This window comes from Zingiber officinale, chromosome 4B (genome assembly GCF_018446385.1).
Source record: "Zingiber officinale cultivar Zhangliang chromosome 4B, Zo_v1.1, whole genome shotgun sequence".
Classification (NCBI taxonomy): Eukaryota; Viridiplantae; Streptophyta; class Magnoliopsida; order Zingiberales; family Zingiberaceae; genus Zingiber; species Zingiber officinale.
In genome coordinates, this window is record NC_055993.1 from 17,045,703 (window position 1) to 17,069,104 (window position 23,402).

Here is a 23,402-nt window from a genome sequence, read left to right on the forward strand (position 1 = left end):
TTATATTTCCGTCGGTAATATACCGCCAGAAGTTTTATTTTCGTCGGGAAAAAAGGTTCCGACGCATATTCTCGCAATCTATTGTTTTCTGTCAGAAATCCGTCAGGACAAGGTCGTACCGACGGAATACCGACGGATATTTCTGTCGATAAGCCTTGAAATTTTTGTAGTGAATTGAATTTCAAATAACTCATGAGTGCTTAGTTCATTTACACCCCTAATTGAATTCTTATTTGATTATTTTTTTTATATTTTCAAATTTATTTAATTAAGTAGTTAGATATTATAATCTTATCTATTAGTTTTGAAAGCTATTTTAGTCATAATTTTAATTTAAAAAAGTATTCATAAATATTATTTACAAATAATTCATAATTTTTATTATATGAATATTAATAAGTTAAACATTGTCATGCCGTCCAAAGACACCCATGACAGCCAAATAATTTATTGTTGGACTTTAAATAATAGTTTAATTCCTTTAAAAAAATAATTAAATTTATTGGGATGATAAAAAGTGAAATCATCTCATTCTGGTCGAGCCGTCTTTTAGGAAAAAAAAATATAATAATAATAATAATAATAATAATAAAACCTACGTTTCTTTTCTGGCGGTTTAAATATTATTAAATTTCATTGCAAAATTGGATAAAATCCCCCGTTCGTCTTCACTACTGAGAACAGTCGTCTTCCCAACTGCCATTGCAATTGCAAAGCCTCTCTCTTGATTCCCAGGGGATCAACCAGCGGCGAGATCTGCGGCAGCTGGCGCAGAGATGGAGGATCTCGGTGCCAACGCGTTGGTGTTGCCTTCGGCGGCGACCCGTTCCGACGAGAAACAAAGCAGGCGACAAGGAAATATATTCAAATGGATGAAAAAATTGATATACCTTTTCTATCTGCGTTAGATTCCTAGCCTTTGTCTTCAGGTGCTTTTTTTTCCTCATTGCATTTTCTGTTGCCCGATCTCGACTCCGGGAGCTTGGTCGATCTTTTTCTGTAGCTGATTGCAGCTTTGGTCAGTTGGGTTTCCTTTATTCTCGGTCTAGTACAGAGTTTCGGGGAAATCTGACGGCATCCTTGTAACTTTGTTTCCTGATTCGGTTTTCTTGGTGTCCAACGTTCTCGGCTTGGATCGGTCCTTTTTTATGCATCTTTTAATTTTCATAAGGATTTTTTTTGAGATTTGAGCTTCGATTTGGGGCTTTGTGGTGCTAATTCAAGACTATCTTGTTTGACCCAAAAAAATTGAGTATTCCCCCTTTTTCTTTGTTGTTATATCTCTCGAATTTCAAAAAAGCGCAGCCTTTCTACAGTGAGTCCTTAAGGAGACCGTCTCTCTCTTGCATTATGATTTTTTAAACTGAGATTCCTATGAAAGTCATGTCGCTTTTGCTTACCTATCGTATGATTCCTTTTTCTTTGGTCTTCCTGTACCCTTTGCTCCTTGGTCATTTCACTTTCCTGATCGCTTTAACACTTGGCCATCGAATTCCTCACTTTCGATTCATGTGATTAGTCTGCCTCTTTCTATGATGCGACTTCAAAGTCATCTTTCTCTCGTCATCTGTCAGCATATTTGTTACCGTTTATTTGTCTTACTAGTAAGCTCAAAAGGCCGTCTTTTATGATGTACAATTTGAATGACTTTTTTACTCGTCTTAAGTCATTGATGTGAAGAATCCTACTCCGCGGTAGTAATCTAAGAATGAAAACCAAAGTTACAAACGTGTACCTTTTGCCCCAGTAATCTGGCGCTCCTCAATCTGTTGTTTTTTTTTTTTTGTAGCATCAAGCATGAAGTCTGAAGTGGAGCTAGTTTTCACAGGAAGATCTCGTCGTTTTTAATTATGGTAAGTGGTGTGGAAGTACTGAACCTGAGAAAATAATTGAGGATGGTGAACTTTTGCTAATTTATAACCTTTCTCTAAATCTAATTTTCCAGCTGTTAAGATGAGTGGGTTTCATAATGCTAAGATGCAGAAGTTTGGAAGGCCATTCTCTGGATGTATATAGGAAGGATCATCGACATATTTGACTAGAGTGACAGAATGACCGGGACCAAGATGTTAACTAAAAAAGTGCACAGAGATGGTATTTGTTTAGACTCTTCGTGCATTTCTGAATCAACAATGGTTAAAGTTCTTTGTGATGTTAATTTAGAGATTTGATTTGTGTGACAACAATATAATTGATCTCTTTATCAGTGTTCTAGATATATCTGTAAAGCTATTATTTCAAAGCATAATTTGCTGATAATAAACACATAAGTGATCTTTGCTATACAATTTTTTTTCCAACAGTAATTTGTCATGATGCAAATGCAGTATATTTCTGAATGATAAGATTTTGTCTTTCATGCTTAAGGTAGAGATGCTAGTTGAGACACTTTGCTAATAGTTGTGTTTTCATGACCATAATCCTTTTTCTTTGAAAATTGTTACCATTTAATTGGTGCATTTCTTGCTTTCTCTATATTCTTCTAATGTAGCTATTTTACCCTTAAGTTAATGCTGAAACCTAACTATAAGCATTATTCTTCTTTTGTTGATTCTATATGGTTATTGTATAGGTTCTATAGTTTGTCGAAACAAACATGATGTTGAAAAGGCTGCCACTCCATATCAAACTAACATAATTGACAAACAGGTAAGAACGTGACAATTTATCATTGATAATGCAGCATGCACTTTGTCTGATCTTGTGAATTGAGATCCATAGTGGATTCAGATAACCAATGATCCAAAACAGAATTTTTCATGCAAGATGTCTGGAACACCAGTGAAGATTCTGATAGCTCAAGAGATGTCAAAAGATGTGAAGTCTGAGCGGAAACCACCCACTGTTGTTGCCCGACTGATGGGCCTTGATGATGATCTAACAGCTCAGCCATGCCCAGCAGCTAACCAAAATAAGTTCCAAGAATGCCTTCATCAAGCTTATTTTGCAGCACATAGAGGTTGCCATCAGCAAGATATATTTATCAATGGGGCAGTTCCTTCTGAGACACATCAATCTGACGATCAGAAGAAGGAAAAAGAACATGCATGCAAAATCTGGAAGAAATCAACTCAAAAGAGGGGAAGAAGTGAAGGAAACCAGAATGAGATAAAAATGTTGCTTGTCCGAGAAAAGTTCGTGGAGGCAAAGCGTTTGGCTACTGACGGGAAGCTTCTTCACTCTAAAGAATTTCAGGATGCTCTGGATGTTCTCAGTTCAAACAGAGATTTATTTCTCAAATTTCTTCAAGAACCCAATTCCCTATTCACAAAGCACATAAGCAATCTTCCTTTTCCTGCATCACTTCAGACAAAGCCCATTACAGTATTGAAGTCATCAAAAAATGTTGAAGCAAAGTTTGAAAAAATGGTCAAGGAACAGGAATATCTAGAAAATGATAAGAATGAATGTGGTAAAAAAAATTACTCTTACTCTAGTCTCAATATAATGTCTGAAATGTTCTCCCAGCCAACCAGGATAGTGGTCTTGAAGCCTAGTGCAAGAAAGACCACCAAACTACCCAATCCATCCATATCACCTGAGTATCAAGTAAGGCAAAACCGTTATGGTGACCAAGCAGAGACTGAAGCCTTGCGATCAGGATACATGGTCGACAGAAGTGCTCGACAGATGCAAAAAGCTTTAATTGGACATAGGAGGGATGAAGCTTTGTTGTCTTCTGTGTTTTCAAATGGACATAAAGAAGGGAGTTCATTCAATCTATTAGAAATTGATTACAATGAAGAAGATGATGGATTTAGTGACTCTGAGATGGATATAGTGACTCAAACATCACCACAGTCGTTGGATAGATTCGGAAGTCCTTATTCTCCCTCTTCATTCAACAAGGTTTCAGATTTACCTGAGTCATCAGTGATTAGAGAAGCAAAGAAACAACTTTCAGAAAGGTGGGCATTAATGGCATCAAATGAGATGAAGGAAGCGCAATTACATTTCCCTAGGAATACAACAACTTTGGGTGAAATGCTCTCTATTCTGAGGTAAAGAGGGAGGAATGTGCGCGTAGATCTACTGTCTCAAGCAGCATATCCTGTGCTGAAGAAGATGAAATGAGACCACCAACATTCTGCTTGTCAGTGGGTAGGACAGTCAATTCAGGTGAGAGTTCTCCTAGGAATCTATTGAAGTCAAAGTCTGTCCCAGTCTCATCTTCAGCTTATAATGATGTTGGGTTGAAAACTGAAGATTCAATCTCTCCTATCAGCAAATCCACAGTGTTAGAGGTGTCCAGAGCCAAGCATGGGAAATTGTCTTTTCGTGGGAAAGTGTCTGGTTTTTTCTTTTCAAGGAGCAAGAAAGCTAATAGAGAAAGAGCTGTTTCGTCTGTCTTGGTGGGGAACCAATGTGCTGACATGGAAACAGTGCGAACTTATGTTATGCCAAAATCAACTGAGAGTTGTTTGGCCTCTGACAATCGAGCAAATGATGAGGAACAATCCATAGTTTCAGCATCTCCAATGTCAATCACAAATGTGTCTGTGAAGGTCAATTCACTCTGAAGTGTTTTATCTCCTAATCTCACATGATTGATTGATTTGGCTATGCATGCTGTTTTTATGAGTATAAACACCCATTGCCTACTTAGCTTGTACACACTTATTTCCTTTTGATGTCTTCTTTCTAGTTTATTTTAAGTGATATATTTTGTATTCTCCAGGCCTTGCTGACACTTCAACAAGGAAAGACTTGTGGCAAATCTAGTGAACAACGAAAGCAATTCATTCCACAACAAAATTTCATCAACAATCTGGACCAGCCTAGCCCTACTTCAATTTTAGATGCTCCATTTGAAGATGATGCGATTGAGAATTTGAGCCAATCATCTGAAATAATGTTAGAGAAACAGGTATGAATTACCTTGCATCCCCAATAAACTTTGATTTCCACTTGCTGAAGCATTCCCCTATCTCTTTTTTTTCAGCACTTTCTAGGTCATCACCTATAGAGTCAGTTGCACGTTCTTTATCTTGGGATGATACACAATTGGAAATGTTGTACCCCCAGCCTTCAAGTCTCCATACTTTCCCCACGACAGAAGATGCTGACCGAGAATACTTTGCATCCGTTCAGAAATTGCTATCTTATGCTGGATTCGAGGACTGGGATATGATATTTACAGGATGGCATTCTCTTGATAGTCCATTGGATCCAGTGTTACTAGACAACTTCATTGATGGGCGAGAAAAGGGATCCAAGAACATGGGAAAAAGGTCTAACCTGAGGCTCCTATTTGATTCTGTTAATTCAGCACTATTGGAACTCAGTTGCAATACGTTAATGAGCATCCAGCTACACAACAGATTGTGCAGTGAGGCACAAATAAATGCTCATGCATGCTCCTTGGCAGAGGTGGTATGGGCCACCATAAGGGCTTGGTTTTCTGGCAACCAAGCCAATATGTCTGCCGAGACTAACAGTATCCTTGTGGTGGATAGAACATTGAGAAAAGAGGTGGGAGGAAACTGTTGGGATAAAACAGCTATGATAGAAGTAGAGGAAATCACTAAAGAAGTAAGTGTAGAGATGCTCGAAGATTTGCTTAGTGAGGCATTAGCTATGTAAAAGTTTCATGTTTGAGCTGATGCCTTGTCTTCCTCGTATCCTCTGTCGATTAATGTTTTGGTCATCATCATGTGAGAAAGAATCTTACAGTGCTTTGCTTTCTATGTTTGCACCAATCACTATATTCTCTGACATTTGAGTAGCTTGTCTTCTGCTCATGTTTCTTCTTCTCTGCATTGGTGTTGAAGAGAGCAATAGTTATTACCTACCTGTATGATTTAAACAGTAGCAGAAGGTGATATTATTTAGCAAAATAGGCATCAGAACAAGGAGCCATCTGATTGCTTCTCTGAGAGACAATCTAATGACAAATGGAATCTGTGGAAGTGTGATTAAATGATTTTTTTTTCCCCTTCTATCAGGGCTTTTATCCTCACCAGGCCATCTCCAATTCAGGTTTGATGTGGATGGTGCTTGAATTCTTAAACTAGTCAGGTTGACTTAAGCTGTGGAGGAATCCTGAAGCCCATGAACATTGTTTATCTACAGCTTGCTTATATATAAATAAATTGATTATGGATCGGCGTAAGAGTAGTGTCGATGAGATGCCTATCGAAAGTTTAGCTGGTACTTTTCAATATCTTCACATCTGAGCTATATTGATCTGGAATGTCTTTGCAAACTTTTATTGTACACCGACTGCAATAGGCTTATGAATATGATGCGATTAAGAAGGTTGCTTGCAGTGCTGGGAATCATAGCCGGAAGCTGGTTTTTTTTTTCTATGAACAATTGTATTCACACTGAATTGATCTGATCAAATGTGTGGCGAGCTTGATACCCCTTTTTGCAAATTTCCTTATTAAACTAATATTGGTCCCTTAGGGTGATAGGGTGATGCGCTGATTAAAATATGAGGTATTATCACGTTAGGTCATGGGGTTAAAAGTCGGCTCGGTGGAGCATACATATAAATTAAAAAAATGAATGATGCTAGGAAAATTTTAAAGATAAAATATTAAAGAGATTTTTTTAAAAAAAAATAATAGAACATTAATGTAAAAGAGATATATGATAGTTTAGTTTATGTGAATAAATTTATGGGATCAAATTATTGTAAAATGATTGTTCCTTCAGTTAAAATTTATTTAAAATTTTCACTTAAGTATAATACTATTACTTTATTATAGAATAAAAAAATATTAATTAATATTATGAGAGAATATTAAAATTTTCTATAATTGTTAGCTAACTTTAATTAATAAATTAATCTTTAGTTTCAATTAAAATTGAGATTGATAAAAAAAAAAGGGAATACCACAGTGTTAGCGGTCCTCTCAAAACTGTCTAACAATATTGAACTCTAAATTAACAAGTGCATAAATAGAGGTTTGTAGAGATCATGAAATCTCCTATCAAATTTTAACCCCAACCAGTTAGGCATTATCTTATATATTTATTAATTGAGCCACCCATAAGAAAAAAAATTGAGATAGATAAAGGTTGAACCAAGCTTAACTTATTGAATGAAATCATTTTCTTATTAGTGTGATTGTACAACTAAACCTTATAAACCCTTTAAAAGATCTCAATTACTAAAATCGTGCTGACTTTCTTTTTAATATACTCTCATAAAACAAATTCTTTTCAATTCTTTTTTATTATCAATCATTAACTATCCATTATTTATAAATAATTGAATTTGTGAATAAATTATAAATATTATCTTAAATAACTGAATCTAAATTTTATAAATCATCATAGGTGCAGAAAATATAAAAATTTTAAATATTACTTGATTATGTATTTATCATAATTAATACATTATACATTGTGAATGCTAACTTTCAAGGCGACTAAACCTTCTTTTCCTCTCTCAATTATGTGAGACTCCTAACGTGGCAAAAGGTAAAGTATTCCTCCTAGTACCTTTGTCAGTCCACTCCAAGATTAATACGAAGAAAATAAATTATGATAATTTAAAAAGTCAGTTAATTGGGGAGTGAGTTAAATTACGTAAGACTCCTCAAGAGCATGGCAAGGCTTCTTATCTCTCTCAATTAGTTACGTGAGACTGTAAAGAAAAAAAAAATGAAAATCAAATTCGCTCATAAGGAGTCATTTATAACGCCATAAATTATTATTAATTAAGAATATATTAATTTTAATAAATTTTTTAAATGGTATTCGAATCTAGCGAATAGAGTTAGATGTTGAGTAGAAAGTCCAGAGGGTGTGAATCCATCAAAGGTTTGGCCCAATAATAAGATCTATTTGGGCTCATTTTGGCCCATTTTGGCGTATAAGATTAGTTTGATTTTGTTCTCTTAAAATTAATAATGTTTTTTATTCCAAATGTCCAAAACGAATATGACACTAATTTAGGTTTGAGGATTGTATAAGTAGGGCTATAAACAAGGTAAATTAAGCTATAAATTTATTTGATAAGATAAAGTTAAATTATGCTGGGTGTTCAAGTTTACTTGATTTCTTTTTATAAATTTAAGTTTAATTTAAGTTTCACTTGAACTTAATTTGTTTAGATGTTATAAACCTCTCAATTCAAACTTACTTATTTGTTTAATTTTTTTACATTTATTTTTAAGTTTATTTAGTTGATTGAACTTGGTATTACAAGCTTCTTTAATTGTTTTGAGATCTTCTTTGTCTATAAAATTTAATAAAAACAATTTTGATGTACATAATTCATAAATTTTGTTAGTGGACATTCTTCATGAACATTTTAAATATATATATATAAACTCTTTTTTTTTACAAGATGGACCTATAATAAAACTAAACTATAATCGCGATTAACTTTGCTTCCAAATTGTTTTAAATAGGTTACATTTTCCTCACGTATCTTTTCAAAGAGAAACATCTCCTCCATATTTATTTTATTATAGTTTTGAAGGGAATTTAAAAGATTAATTCTAGGTCATCATAGCTACGTTGGGTGGGCAAGCCCATGTTCAGCCCAGATATGGATTTAAAGTGGTTTAGTGTTTACAAAATCATAAACACTTTTACGGTATGATTGAAATTTAATTAGGTGACATTTGATATAGGCATTGAGAATAAAAGAATTGATTTATTGTCAAATTTAGGAATAAAAATTAAGTTTTGGATAAAATATGCTTAATATATTTATTCAATTTTTCCTTCATATCACATTCCCTCTCCTTATTTTCTCTCACTATACTTTTTTTTCTCATTATATCAACACACTTTCTCTCTCATCATATTTTTTTCTCTTAAATCACTCCCATCATACACTCTCTCTCCTCATTTTCTCTTATCACACTTTCTTTCTTTTCATTCTCTCCCACCATACTTTTTCTCTCCTTAACCTTTCTCATCATAGTCATCCGAGTTGGTAAGTGGTGGTTCGTTTGCCACATGAGAACGTGGGGTCGAACCACGGGGCTGTCGGGGCGTAAATCCCCGGATCCTGTGCACCTCACCCCACCCACCACTTGCCCACTCGGCTGCCGTGATTTACCTCCCTCGTGATGGCTTGGGGTCGGGTGCGGCGGGAGCGCTGGGGGCGAGCGATTTCACCTTTTGCCATATGTTTTTATGAGGTCCTCGAACCTCTGGATTTGCTCCTCGGTATTTGACATAGTCGATTTTAGTCGACTGTCGGGACTTCCGGGAGATTGCTGTAGGGAGGAAGCAAACTGAGTTATCGTCGAGGCTAGTGTTCGACACTATCTCCGTAAAACGATATTGCTCCGCTACGATGCTCACGGATAGCAGCAATTCGTTCCTAAAATACAACGACGACGTCTTGAAATAGTAGCACTTCAAATTTCGAGATCGACGAACCTTCTCGTAGGCTTGTTGGACTCTTCTTATGCAAGAGATGGACGAATGGTTTGAATGCAAATGCTTTTTGAATGAATGATTTCCAAGAAGGAGAGGGATCTATTTATATTGGGTGAAGAGGTAAGTAACCCTTGGTTTGGACTGATTTAGAACATTCATTTTGAAAGGGTATAACCCTTTAAAGGTCTTTTGATCTCAGCCATCAGATCTGAAGAGATATAACTCTTCAGATGGCTTTTAATCACAACCATCAGATCTGAAAAGATAAAACTCTTCAGATTCTGATATGATCTCGTAACTCTTCATATTTCATCTTGATCTCAGCCGTCAGATTACAACATTTAATCCGACACTTCAGATCAAGCCTTCATCTTCAAGGCCAGATTAGAATCCAACGCTCCAGATCGCATCTACTTACGATCTGTCCTCATGTTTGATCCGACGATCACCATCTGTTCGCTCAATCCAGTCATTGCTCTCTACACAGTCACGTGCCACATAGGACTGCCTCGTCACCCGACATGCCACATCACCGCCATGTGGAGCATAAATTAAAGCTCCTCGCGACGATGCAAAGTGCGCCAACAAAGCACCCATTGCGCGCATGGCGGGTGGCGAGCACCTGCTCGCCCAAGGGTAAAGAGCACCTGCTCGCCCAAGGGTAAAGAGCACCTATGCTTTTGTATTAACAACATTAACACAACAACACATATAAGGAAACGCTGACTCTCAACGGTTAACGATGTGAGACTAAAACCCCATCTTTTTCCTTAATATTAATTTGAGCACATCTTTGAACAATTAATTTCTCATTCACCCGTAATCGGGTTTGAGCAAATTAATAGTTCAGATTTATCTACGTGAAACGTAGATTTCAATTATGAAGTCAAACTTGACTTTCAACGATCGATGACACCAAGATTTTAGTTTGCAAAATTATATCCAATAATCCCCCACATGAATGAAAATTAATGCATGTAGTGCATGTATGCATGCTAACACTTTACAAGAGTCCAATCGATAAGTCAATGCATTGGGAAAGGTAGCTTATGACTTTGAACCTTCCGTAGTGGAATGTTATCGAGCATACTAGGCTGCACAGTGAACGTGATGTCTTGAACTGCTCAGCTATTAGTGTATACTAAGACAATAGCACCCACATAGAGACTTATCCTACCCACTTTTGGTTCTCATGATTGGTTCCGTTTCGGCCATGGACACCATCTTGGATTTATGAGTGTTTCATTGAAGCGGTCTGTCTTCACACTCACATAGGTGACACTTCTATTAAGAGTATCCCACCATACTCCACCTTTATAAGGTATAAAAGTCATTAAAAGCATAAGTTTATCCTCACTACATGTGGTAGGACAGCACCAAATCATCCTAGGATTGGGATAGTAGAGATAATCATTTCTCTTGTGTTGTTGCACAACTTCTGTAACTTCGTTGTCCCATTGAACCAAGATTTTGGGATCTCCAGTCAACAAGGTTGGGTTACCGTTACAGTCGTTTTTAGTTGTAGATTTTTAATCTCATTCCTCTTGATGAGTAGTATACTTGATCTCGACTTAGCCCCTTCATAAGGGGATCTACCAAATTATTCTTAGATTTGACATAGTCGATTGTAATCACTCCGTTCGAGATCAATTGCCTAATGATATTATGTTGACGATGTATATGTCGTGACTTACCATTATACGTACTACTCTGTGCCCTTCCAATTGCTGATTGACTATCATAGTGGATAAGTACGGCAGACACAGATTTTGTCCAGCTCGGAACATCTTCCATGAAATTCCCTAGCCATTCAGCTTCTTTGTCAAGTGCTATAAACTCTGATTCCATTGTTGACCGAGCTATGCACGTCTTTTTAGTGGATTTCCAAGATACTGCTCCCCCACCGATCGTGAATACATATCCACTAGTGGATTTGGAGTCTTTTGTATCTGATATCCAATTAGTATCACAATATCCCTCCAAGACTGCGGGATACTTTCTGTAATGTAATCCGTAGTTCATAGTATATTTTAAATATCTAAGAACTCGCATCAGTGCTTTCCAATGGGTGTCGTTTGGATTTCTCGTAAAATGACTCAGTTTGTTGACCACACAGGTAATATCCAGACGTGTGCATTTTGTGAGATACATCAAACTACCAATTATCCAAGAATATTATAATTGCGATATAGATGATTTTTCGCTAAGTGTTGACTTAGATCCATAGGAGTTTTTAAAATAGAAAGATTGTATGCATTGAATCTTTTCAATACTGACTCTACATAATGGGATTGTGTTAAAACTATCCCATCGGATGTCCTGAGAATTTTAATTCCCAATATGATATCTGCTAGACCTATATCTTTCATATCGAAATTATTTGTCAACATTTTCTTAGTACTCATGATTACATCATGATTATTTCCCATTATGAGCATGTCGTCTACGTATAGACAGATGACTACATAACTTTCAGGTGTGCTTTTGACATAAATGCATTTATTACATTCATTTATTCTGAATTTATTTGACAGCATTATTTTGTCAAATTTTTCGTGCCATTTTTTGGCGCTTGTTTAAGTCCGTACAACGACTTAACAAGTTGACACACATTTCCCTCATTTCCAGGAGCTATGAACCCCTCGAGTTTCTCCATGTAAATTTCTTCTTCCAACTCACCATTTAAGAACGTAATCTTAACATCCATTTGGTGTATTTCAAGGTCATACAATGCTGCAATGACTATCAACACTCGTATGGACGTAATTCTTGTCACCGATGAGTAGGTATCGAAGTAATCAAGGCCTTCCTTTTGCTTGTACCCTTTGGCTACAAGTCTGGCCTTATACTTGTCAATCAATCCATCAGCTTTATACTTGCATTTTAGTATCCATTTACAACTTAATGGTTTAGTATCAGAAGGAAGGTCTACTAATTCCCAAGTATGATTATTCATGATGGACTCGATTTCATTATTGACAGCTTCCTTCCACAGTGGAGCGTCGGGACCAGAGAGAGCTTCGCTAAATGTTCTTGGGTCCATTTCCGACATAAACGTCATGAAATCTGGCCCGAACAATTTCTCAACTCTAGTCCGTTTGCTCCGACGTGACTCTTCGCTTTGATTGTTAATAGCCCTTTTCTGACAACTAAGTTCTGGAACATCATCTTTGTTAGAACTTCTGTTGTCATTACTTTGAACGTTTCCCTTCTTATTTGGGAACACGTCTTCAAAGTTGTATCCACATGAATATCAGGAATGTCTGACTTATGAACTATGAAACGATGTGCACTACTGTTTTGAGCAAATCCAACAAATATCGCATCGAACGTTTTAGGTCCGATCTTAACTTGCTTTGACTTAGGTATTTCGACCTTTGCTAAGCACCCCCCCACATTTTCAAGTATTTGTACGATGGCTCACGGCCTTTTCATAGTTCATATGGTGTTTTATCGTTTTTCTTATAAGGGATTTTGTTGAAAATGTGGTTTGTTGATAAAATGGCTTCCCCCCACAAGTTCTGGAATAAGTCTGAATTTATCAACAAAACATTCATCATCTCCTTCAATGTCCGATTTTTACGTTCGGCAACACCATTCGATTGAGGTGAGTAAGGCGTCATTATCTGATGGATAATTCCAAATTTTGAACAGAATTCATCAAACAGTGCACCATATTCTCCTTCTCTATCGCTACGAATTATTTTAATTTGTTTATCAAGTTGATTCTCAACTTCCGTTTTATATGTTCGGAAAGCTTCTAGGGCTTCGTCTTTACTTTTTAAAAGAAAGATATAACAGAACCTCGTGCAGTCATCGATAAAAGTAATGAAGTACTTTTTACCTCCTCTAGTTTGCACGAATTTTAAGTCACATAGATCACTATGTACTAATTCTAGAGGAGTCGTCGACTTTTCCACTGAATGAAAAGGTATTCTCGTCATTTTCACTTCCACACACACTTCACATTTGTGTGTTTCATCAACATCGATATTTAGTAATAAATTTATTTTGACGAGATATTTTAGAGTATTATTATTGACATACCCAAGCTAATCATGCCATAAATTGAAACACTTAATAACATAGCTGGAAGCTTTTATTTTATTATCATCAAAATCACGGTGTACAGTCATTACAATCATCTTGAACAAATTTTGTTCCAAATATCCCTTTCCTACGAAGACACCGTTCTTCGTAAGTACAAAGTTATTGGATTGGAACACTAGTTTGAATCCGGCTTTAACAAGTGCCGATCCAGAAACTAAGTTCTTCTTGATGTCAGGAACATGGAGCACATCAATGAGAGTTAGCTCCTTCCCAGACGTCATTTTTAGAACTACTTTTTTCGAGTCCAACAATCGGGGATGTCATGGAGTTGCCCATATAGAGCTTTCTTCCACTTATCGAGGTGTACTTGGAGAATATGGCCTTGTCAGAACAGACGTGGCGGGTTGCTCCAGTATCGATCCACCACTGCTTCGGGTTGTCCACCATTTGGCTTCAAACACGACCGCAGCGAGATCCATGGTGCTGAGATCTATATCAGCAGAAGTTGCGACCTGGTTCGCAACATTCTTCTGACTCTTGGTTGTCTTCTTCGGGCATCTGCAGTCCTTGGACATGTGTCCTGACTTTCCACAGTTATAGCACGTGCCCTTGAACTTCTTGCCTTGAGCCTTCTGTTTCAGTTGTTTCGGCTTCTTGGCTTTTGGTTCCATCAGGTTGGACATCTCATCGACTGTCCACTTCATTCCTCTAGAGTCGGATAATTTTTTATTATCCTCCTCTATTCACAACCACAGGATAAGGTCTTCAAGTCCCATCTCCTTTTGCTTGTGCTTTAGGTAATTTATAATCCTTCCATGACGGAGGGAGTTTCTCGATTACCGTAACAACCTTGAATGACTCGTTCAGCGACATTCCTTCAGCGTCCAGATCATGCATTATCAGTTGCGTGCCTTGGACTTGAGACGTGACACTTTTGGAATACACCATTTTGAAATCCAAAAATCGGCCGACGATGAATTTCTTCAGTCCGACGTTTTCGGTTTTGTATTTCTTCTCTAGCGATTCCCACAGAGATTTGGCCGTCTCTATCATGCAATATACGTTATATAACGCATTGTCCAGCGCGTTAAGAACGTAATTGCGGCATAGGAAGTCGCCATGTGACCATGCATCTCGAGAAGTCTTACTACCGAAATTATCTTCCGTAGCGGCTGGTGGGTCTTCACGCAGAAATCGTACAAGGTTCAGCGTGGTTAAGGAAAACAGCATCTTCTGCTGTCATCTTTTGAAATCAGCTCCGTTGAATTTCTCAGGCTTCTCAGCATGAGGGATGGCGGTTGGTACATAGTTGATCCCGACCAAATCAGTTTGCCGATATCGTTTTATGATTGTGAGGTCCTCGAACCTCTAGATTTTCACCTTGGTATTTGACATAGTCGATTTTAGTCGACTGTCGGGACTTCCGGGAGATTGCTGTCGGGAGGAAGCAAACTGAGTTGTCGTCGAGGCTAGTGTTTGACATTATCTCCGTAAAACGATATTGCTCCGTTACGATGCTCACGGATAGCAGCAATTCGTTCGCAAGATACAACGATGACGTCTTGAAATAGTAGCACTTCAAATTTCGAGACCGACGAACCTTCTCGTAGGCTTTTTGGACTCTTCTTATGCAAGAGATGGACGAATGGTTTGAATACAAATGCTTTTTCAATGAATGATTTCCAAGAAGGAGAGAGATATATTTATATTGGGTGAAGAGGTAAGTAATCCTTGGTTTGGACTAATTTGGATCCTTCATTTTGAAAGGGTATAACCCTTTAAATGTCCTTTGATCTCAACCATCAGATCTAAAGAGATATAACTCTTCAGATTCTGATATGATCTCGTCCCTTGATCTGAAGAGTTATAACTCTTCAGATCTCATCTTGATCTCAGCCGTCAGATTACAACATTTAATCCGACGCTTCAGATCAAACATTCCTCTTCAAGGCCAGATTAGAATCCGACGCTCTAGATTGCATCTACTTGTGATCTATCCTCATCTTTGATCTGACGGTCACCATGTTCATCCAATCCAGCCATTGCTCTCTACACAGTCATGTGCCACATAGGCACTGCCTCGTCACCCGATATGCCACATCACCGCCACGTGGAGCATAAATTAAAGCTCCTCGCGACGATGCAAAGTGCGCCAACAAAGCGACCATTGCGCGGGTGGCGGGCTCGCAGGTGCAAGCACTTGCTCGCCTAAGGGTAGAGAGTACCTGTGCTTTTGTATTAATTAACAACATTAACACAGCAATAAATATAAGGAAACGCTGGCTCTCGCGGGTTAACGATGTGGGACTAAAACCCCATCTTTTTTCCTTAATGTTAATTTGAGCACATCTTTGAACAATTAATTTTTCATTCACCGTAATCTGTTTTGAGCAAATTAATAGTCCATATTTATTTATGCGAAACGTAGATTTCGATTTTGAAGTCAAACTTGACTTTCAACGATGGATGACACCAAGATTTTGGTTTGTAAAATCGTATCCAATAGTTTTATCTCCCATCACAATTTCGTTCCTCATTTTTTTTCTCATTACACTTTCTCTCATCACACTTTTTCTTTGTACACACTCTCTCTCTTCATTCTCTCCCATTATAATTTCTCTCTCATCATATTTTTCGCTCTCCTCATCCTCTCTCATCATGATCTCTCCCATCATATTATTTTTTTCTTATTTTTTTCTCATCACACTTTCTCTCTCTTCATTTTCTTCCATCGCATTTTCTCTCTTATTATATTTTTTTTCTCACATTCAACTTTCTCATATATATATTTTTCTTATTTTCCTCTAAGAGTAAGAAGGAAATTTTACTTTATTTCGATAGAAAATATTCAACTATAAATATTATTTTTAAGAGTGATATCATATTCATATTTATTCCTATTCCATAATACTTTGATTCTTATTATTCCTTAAAAAATAAACAAACACCACCTTAGTTATATTTTTCATCTTCAAATACCCTGTGAAGAAATACAGTAAATAAAGATTAACTTTTATATCTATATAGATAGCTTATGAAGACTTGAGAGTACAATAACACTCCTCGGAGTAGCTATTATTCTGAATGAACCCAGAGCTCCTTCTAGCATTGATTCTATTATCGCCATTTGAACTAATAAATTACAGCCATAGAACTAAAGTAACAACGAAACAGAAAAAAAAATCGGTGGATTGAATTGTACAAATATTTTTTTTGAACGGTTAAATACTAAACGATGTTTTTTAAATTTTGTTTAAGTAAAATAGATCGGAAAAAAAACTAGAGGTTGAGTTGCATCGTGACAGTCTTCTTCTTTGGTAGCCTTGAGTTACAGTGCACAATGCAACCTTAATTCTTTGACAGTAAAGATATCGGAGAATGAACTGTACGACCTTTGCTACGGTGAACTAATCATGGACTACTATTGACGCCTGAGGGTTACAAAAGTAACCCCTACAATAGTAGTATGGGGCGATGACTACTGCAACCATTGCAACGACCAGGTTGGGAGAGGCTAAAGGCTCCCTCAACCTCCCTTTTAGCCTCCCCCAACCTCTCTGTGTCCGCCACGGGAACTAAATCATGAAAGTTTTTTCGTCGCGGGTAAAAAATACATTATGTTTTCTAGAAAAAGTTAATTTAATTATAAATTAATTTTGTAAATTCTCACGTTGTATGCAACTCCTATACTAATTTTGATAGCGAAAGATAATCTAAAAAATCAGTTATTGAAATCGAAATAATTCACTAATAAAAAATAATCTCAAATTTTGTTTTTTGTTTTTAAGAAGACTAAACTATAATGGAGCTTAACTTAGCTTCCAAATGTTTTAAATAGGTTACATTTTCCTCACGTATCCCTACCAAGAGATGCATCTCCTCCAATTTTATTTTAGTATAGCTTTGAAGGAAATTTAAGAGGTTAATTCTAGGTCATCATAGAACCTTGGGTGGGCAAGCCCATGTTCAGCCCAGATATGGATTTAAAGTGGTTTAGTGTTTACAAAATCATAAATATTTTTAGCTCAAAATTAAGAAGGGAAAAATTCAGAAATGCCTTCCCAAAATACTTTTTATATATTTTTATTTGATTTTAAACTACAAGTGTTGTACACGGTCTTGTATGAAGATGTATTCACTATCAGGGTCACCACGAATATGTGCAAAAGGGCGCTTGTCACTTAGTATTTTGTTGTTCAATTCTTAGTTACAAAATATTTGTAGGAATTTTTTTTTCAAATGGGATGCATAATCATAGAATACTAGGCTTTTAGCCATCCTCCGTGAGATCTTCTCAATTTATCTTAACACTTAGTGAAAATTTTCATAAGACTACATCAAATGTTCCAAGTTCAACATTACTCGATTCATTATTCATTTATTCCTCCCTCCTCCACAGTTATTATGGTAATAAAGGGTAGTTCAGCAATGCAATTAAGGACCATTTTCATCAGTAGAATTCTAAATAAATTTATTTTTTAACCTGTATATTACATCAAAATATAAAAATCTATTGCTCTCTATTATTAAATAAATATTCTTATAAATTTTTTGTGGATGCTATATTATCAAATTACATATCTTTGGTCTTGACCATATTATTAATTTTAAAGAAAAACATATTTAAAATTTCACTATTGTTCTTATAATAAAAACCTCAAACTTCACGCCCATAATGGTTATAACTTTTTCATTTGACTTTTGAGTTTATAAACATCTTAAAAAACCTTGTACTATATTAGAGATGCTCTAATATCCCATTATGATAGCAACACCATTTATTCCTCCTCCATAATTATTATAGTAATAAAGGGCAGTTTGATACATGAACATGGGCCAAATCACATTCAACCCTACTTGGACTGTAGTTCAGGGCTCACAGAGTTCATAGGGGATAAGCTCAAATTTACCATGGGCCGGAAAAAGAAAAAAAATACAGAGTAACCTGGGGGCGTCGACGTTGGCGTCTATAGTGATTTCCCATAGTATGGGATCAACCCGGGTAGATCACCTGGGCTTATTTTGTCATTGTAAATCTCTGAAAAGGGTCATAGAGGCTTTAAAACTCAGTTTATAGAGGGTTTTCCGTCCAAGCATTTGAGCTTCTCCGTTTTATCTCCTCCCTCCTAGCTTAAGAGACGGCTAATGTGACGATTGTATATTCTTCACCTATGCGGTCGTGCAGTCGTAGAGGAATGTGTAAATACATAATTAAAAGACAAACGCAAATCAATTTTAAAGTTTCTATTCTCACTCTACGATCGAAATTTAGTTATATATATAAATCTAAAAAAAGTCGATGGATTTTTTCAATCCGTTTATCATTATTTTATAATAGATAATCAGATAGAAAGATGGATTTTATTTTTTTCTTCAGAAAAACACTTTTCTTATTTTTTATTCCGGTGATAAAAAAGGTCGGATTAGTTATTGGTCTGAACGAAATCCAGAGCTCCATCCATGATCCAGCATTGATTCTGTAATTTAAGTCATGACCACCTTAATAAACTTTCAATAAAGTCTCCTTCATTTCACTTTCAAGCATGTGTTGTCAACTTTTTTTTTTATAGGAAAAGTTAATTTAATAAAAAAATAATTATAAATTGTAAATTCTCATGTTCTATGCAAATTCTATACTAATTTGATAGCGAAAGAAATTCTAAAAATCAGTTAGGTAATTCTTAATATAAAGGCATCTCCAATGGAGGAGAAAGAGCCACAAGAAAGAGCCACGAGAAAGAGTGCAAGCTCCACCAATGGAGGAGGAAGCCAAGTCTGAACACGTAGTTCTCTTCCCCTTCATGGCTCAAGGTCACATCACCCCTTTCCTCGCCCTCGCCGGCCTCCTTTCCAGCCGCCACCCCAACCTCGCCGTCACCCTCGTCAACACCCCTTACAACATACAAACCCTCACTAAATCCCGTGCCGGCGCCGCCATACCGTCTTCCATCCGACTTCGCTCCCTCCCCTTCTCTCCCGAAGAACACGGCCTCCCTCCAACCGCCGACAACACAGCCGAACTCCCCTTCTTCCAAATCGTCACCCTCTTCGAAGCTTCCAAGTCTCTCCGATCCGCCTTCGAGCAAATCATCTCCGACATTTCGGAGCAAGACGGCCGCCCTCCGCGCTACATAGTGTCGGACATCTTCTTAACGTGGACCATCGATACCGCCCGCCGCTTTGGATCTTTCCACTCCATATTCGTCACCGGCAGTGCTTACGGCACCGTTGTCTTCTCGTCGATGTGGAAACATTTGCCCCATAGACGCGCCGACTGCGGTGATCTGTTTCCGCTTCCCGACTTCCCCGACGTCCTCATCCACCGCTCGCAGATCCCGAAGCACCAACTGCTCGCCGACGATGCCAGTCCCTGGACGGTCTTCTTCCGCGAGCAGATATCTCGTTTTTCGGAAACCGATGCTCTGCTCATCAACACCGTCGAAGAGGTGGAGCGCACAGGGCTGCAGATGATGCGCCAAATGCTTCCCTGCTCCATTTGGCCGATTGGTCCCCTGCTATCCTCTGTTTTTCCCTCCATTTCAAGCGGCGGCGGCGAGCAGATCATCCAATGGCTCGATTCGCAACCGCCGGCGTCCGTTTTGTACATCTCGTTCGGTTCGCAGAACACGATTACAGCGTCACAGATGATGGAGCTGGCGACTGGTTTGGAGGCGAGCGGGGTTCGTTTCGTGTGGGTCATCCGGCCGCCAGTTGGATCGGACGTGAAGAGCGAGTTCAAAGCAGAGTGGCTGCCGGAGAAGTTCGAGGAGCGGATGCAGGAGCAGGGGAGGAGTCTGCTGGTGCACGGATGGGCGCCGCAGATGGAGATCTTATCTCACCCGGCCACCGGCGCGTTCTTGAGCCACTGCGGGTGGAACTCCGTGCTTGAGAGCTTGAACCGAGGCGTCCCGATGTTGGCGTGGCCGCTGACGGCGGATCAGTTTTTCAACGCGAATATGCTGGAGAAGGAGCTGGGGGTGTGCGTGGAGGTGGGGAGGGGGAACATGGAGAACTCCATGGCAGACAGGGTAGCGGTGGAGAGGATGGTAAAGGAGGTGATGTGCGGGGGAGAGATTGGAGGGGAGATGAGGAGGAGGGTGGAGGAGGTTCGAGAATTGATGAAAGCGGCGTGGATGGAAGGACTCGGGTCGTCGCTGAGAGGTTTATCCGAGTTCTTCCGAGCCGCCGCCGCCGCCGCCGACAGACGGCGTTGACCGGCCGCAGGAGCGATGTTCCCAAGGTCAGGCTCGATTGACGTAATCCTCGATAGAAGCAGCCGCCTAAAATCGAATGGTCCATTCGGTGTTTTAATTCCAGCCACGGAATATTCCTAAAGTGTTTTAATGATAAAAAAATTTTATTATGAGATTATTTTTTCAACAGCGATTCATGATAAAAACGCACTTATTAAAATTTTTGAAATCTCCCTCTCAATAAAGTCGAAGCGATATTAATTAATTAAGGTCTCTCGACTATATATCAACCATACATATCTCAATGGTCAAGATATTTTTTTTTCCCACCATCGTTATCATACTTTTTAATTTTTATTAGAGGTATTTAATAACTATCATTGAATTGATCAATCAACTAAAAACGAATTCAATCAACTTTACACCATTATTAAATAATTTTAATATTGTTTAACTTTTATGGTTCTTTTGAGTTTAATTAAAAAATATTAGGAACATAATGACTAGAGATCAATTCTCAATATGTAATATAGATGATGGACGCATGATATTTTTGATGTAATGATTAGACATCAATTCTTAAGAATTGATGATCTGAGATTTATTTCATCATGCAACTAACGTCTATATACCTATATTTACCTCCCTTCATATTCGTGGAGTTGGTACTAGGGGTGATTAAGGTAATGGATCTATTTTTTTAGGAACATAATATATTACTAATAAGTAAATAATAATGTCTTGTAAACTTAGCAAACATAATATTTGGAAAAGTTGACAAAAAACATATACTAGAAGTTAACTATTACGATAGGGGAGTATCAAAAGTCACGTGTGCTGAGAAGATCAATAGTCCTGTTGAGATGGAGGTTAAAGTCTAGATGGGTCAACCCGATCACCTTTGTTTGGGTCGGCCGAGGTGAGAAGGTTTGTCATTTGGTTTAGATAAATCGAGATGAAAAGCTTCATTATTCGGCTTAGGTCTACCATTCTGACAGCCTGTCTTACTTATTATTAATCTTATAATTGTATATGCATTAGAATCTACAAACTTTTAACAATTATAATTTTAGAGAAAGGTAAATGGACGACCTCCATCACGAGTCGAATTATTTCATGCTTGCTTCACTCGTGCAAATGGAAGCCCCTCAAGCAACATTGTGGTGGAAAAATTGGTAAGTTGCATTATAAACTTCAACTATATTACTTTCAAAGATATTTGTTTTCATCATGACTATGTATAAATTATAACTTTTGATTTTTTGGTAAAGGCTGCAATGAAAGAATTAGAAAATCAACTTCTTGAAGATGAGGATGATCAAGTTGGTCAAAATGACATTGTAAAATATCGAAAAAGAGCGAATAATAATAAGAAAATTTTTCGTAATTTTTAAAAAAATTTCGGGAATTTTTCGGAGCTCGTATGGATGAGTTTACGGGGATAAAAACGGGGCCCGGAAAAGCCTATTTAGACTACCCAATTAAACGAGGAAATGTTTATTTTTATAAATTCCCTTTTCTTTATTTTCCTCTTCCTTGCCGTTTCTTTCTCTCCCGCGCGCTCGACGCCCATTTGCCCTAACCTCCCGAAGCCGAACTGCTCCTCATCGGTTCCTTTCTCCCCTCGAGTACAAAGCCACTCCTCGTCCCTGAGCCGATCTTCTTCAAGCTCTCTTCCTCTTCTTCCTGCCCGAGCCCCTCTCTTCTTTTCTAGTGCCAACCCAGTGCGGCCGAACTCGCGTGCCCTAGTCGAATCCCTTCCACTGCCGACACCGATTCCTCCTACGCCGATGGTCGAAGCACCTCTTGAAGTTCAGCCGGTGGTCGTCCCGAGCATCCCGGAGTTTCTTCTCCTCTGACTGACACCCGATCCTATCCCTTCGGCAACCAAGCTTCTTCCTCCCGGAGCTCGTGACATTGCCGATCTTGCTGTGCTCAAGTAGCAAAGGACCGTGCCCTAGTTCTGTCCCTCGCTGTCGCACCTCTGCACAGTGCCGACGCCGCTACCCTAGTGCCCTCTGCCCTTGATCAATCCACGATGAGGTTCAGTTTTGGTTGGGAATTCTGTAGATTCAAAAATCTTGATGAATTGCTTTCCTTTATGATGATCTATTTTTCTTGATTAGAGGAAGCATAGGACTGCTGTGGGTTTTCTTGTGATCCGGGTAGTGTGGAGGGTTTCCAGCAGCAGTTACTTCGTCCAACAAGGAGGTTGGGCTCTGTGGAGGGTTTTGGTTCTGACAGCTATTCCGTTTAGCATCCCATCTTGTGGTTAGCAGCAACGCTCCCTGCTGTGGATCAACAATCACAACTGTGAATTGAGGTAAAGGGAAGGAATTTGATATATTTTGTAGTTAGACGATCATGTATAGATTAATTCTTGTAGAAAGGATGATGGTAATATGGTTTAGGGTTTTGCCCTAAATTATTCTTAAGGATTTTATTTAGCTATTCATTTGAGGCGTAGCTAAATAAAAATGTATATTTATTGGTGACCCAGGATTTTGACGCGAGACGAGTATCTCAACGTCGGATTTGGACCGATTGGACCTTTCTTATTGGAGGCGGGTACTTTGACTTTATGTCATTTGATATGCATAGTAATATTTTTAACAAATAGCAATGATTGCATTTCTTATATGTTTCGGTTGGTCACTACCTAATCTGTTACATGCTTGTTTGTTTACTTGTTATGCACTTCATGTTAGTACCTAACTGATTATACATGCTTATAGGGGTAGTGATACATCTATGTTATTTGTTATGTTCAGGACCTAGGGTTTTTGATACCTTATCTAACCTATGTAC

General features: G+C 38.0%; 2 protein-coding genes across 2 annotated transcripts; both read left to right on the top strand.

The window, feature by feature from the left end:
- The first annotated feature begins 1,950 nt into the window (after nucleotides 1–1,950).
- LOC121978137 lies at nucleotides 1,951–5,685 on the top strand. The gene is given in 8 exon segments (XM_042530513.1): nucleotides 1,951–2,010; nucleotides 2,013–2,170; nucleotides 2,328–2,367; nucleotides 2,521–2,649; nucleotides 2,731–4,001; nucleotides 4,310–4,505; nucleotides 4,679–4,867; nucleotides 4,918–5,685. Coding segments are annotated over 8 exon segments (2,706 nt in total). The 5' UTR covers nucleotides 1,951–1,953; the 3' UTR covers nucleotides 5,584–5,685.
- A 13,419-nt stretch (nucleotides 5,686–19,104) lies between these two features.
- On the top strand, nucleotides 19,105–20,764 carry LOC121977425 (UDP-glycosyltransferase 92A1-like). Its single transcript, XM_042530005.1, has one exon. It carries the CDS (start codon nucleotides 19,158–19,160, stop codon nucleotides 20,613–20,615), a length of 1,458 nt encoding a protein of 485 aa, XP_042385939.1. The 5' UTR covers nucleotides 19,105–19,157; the 3' UTR covers nucleotides 20,616–20,764.
- Nucleotides 20,765–23,402: the final 2,638 nt, after the last annotated feature.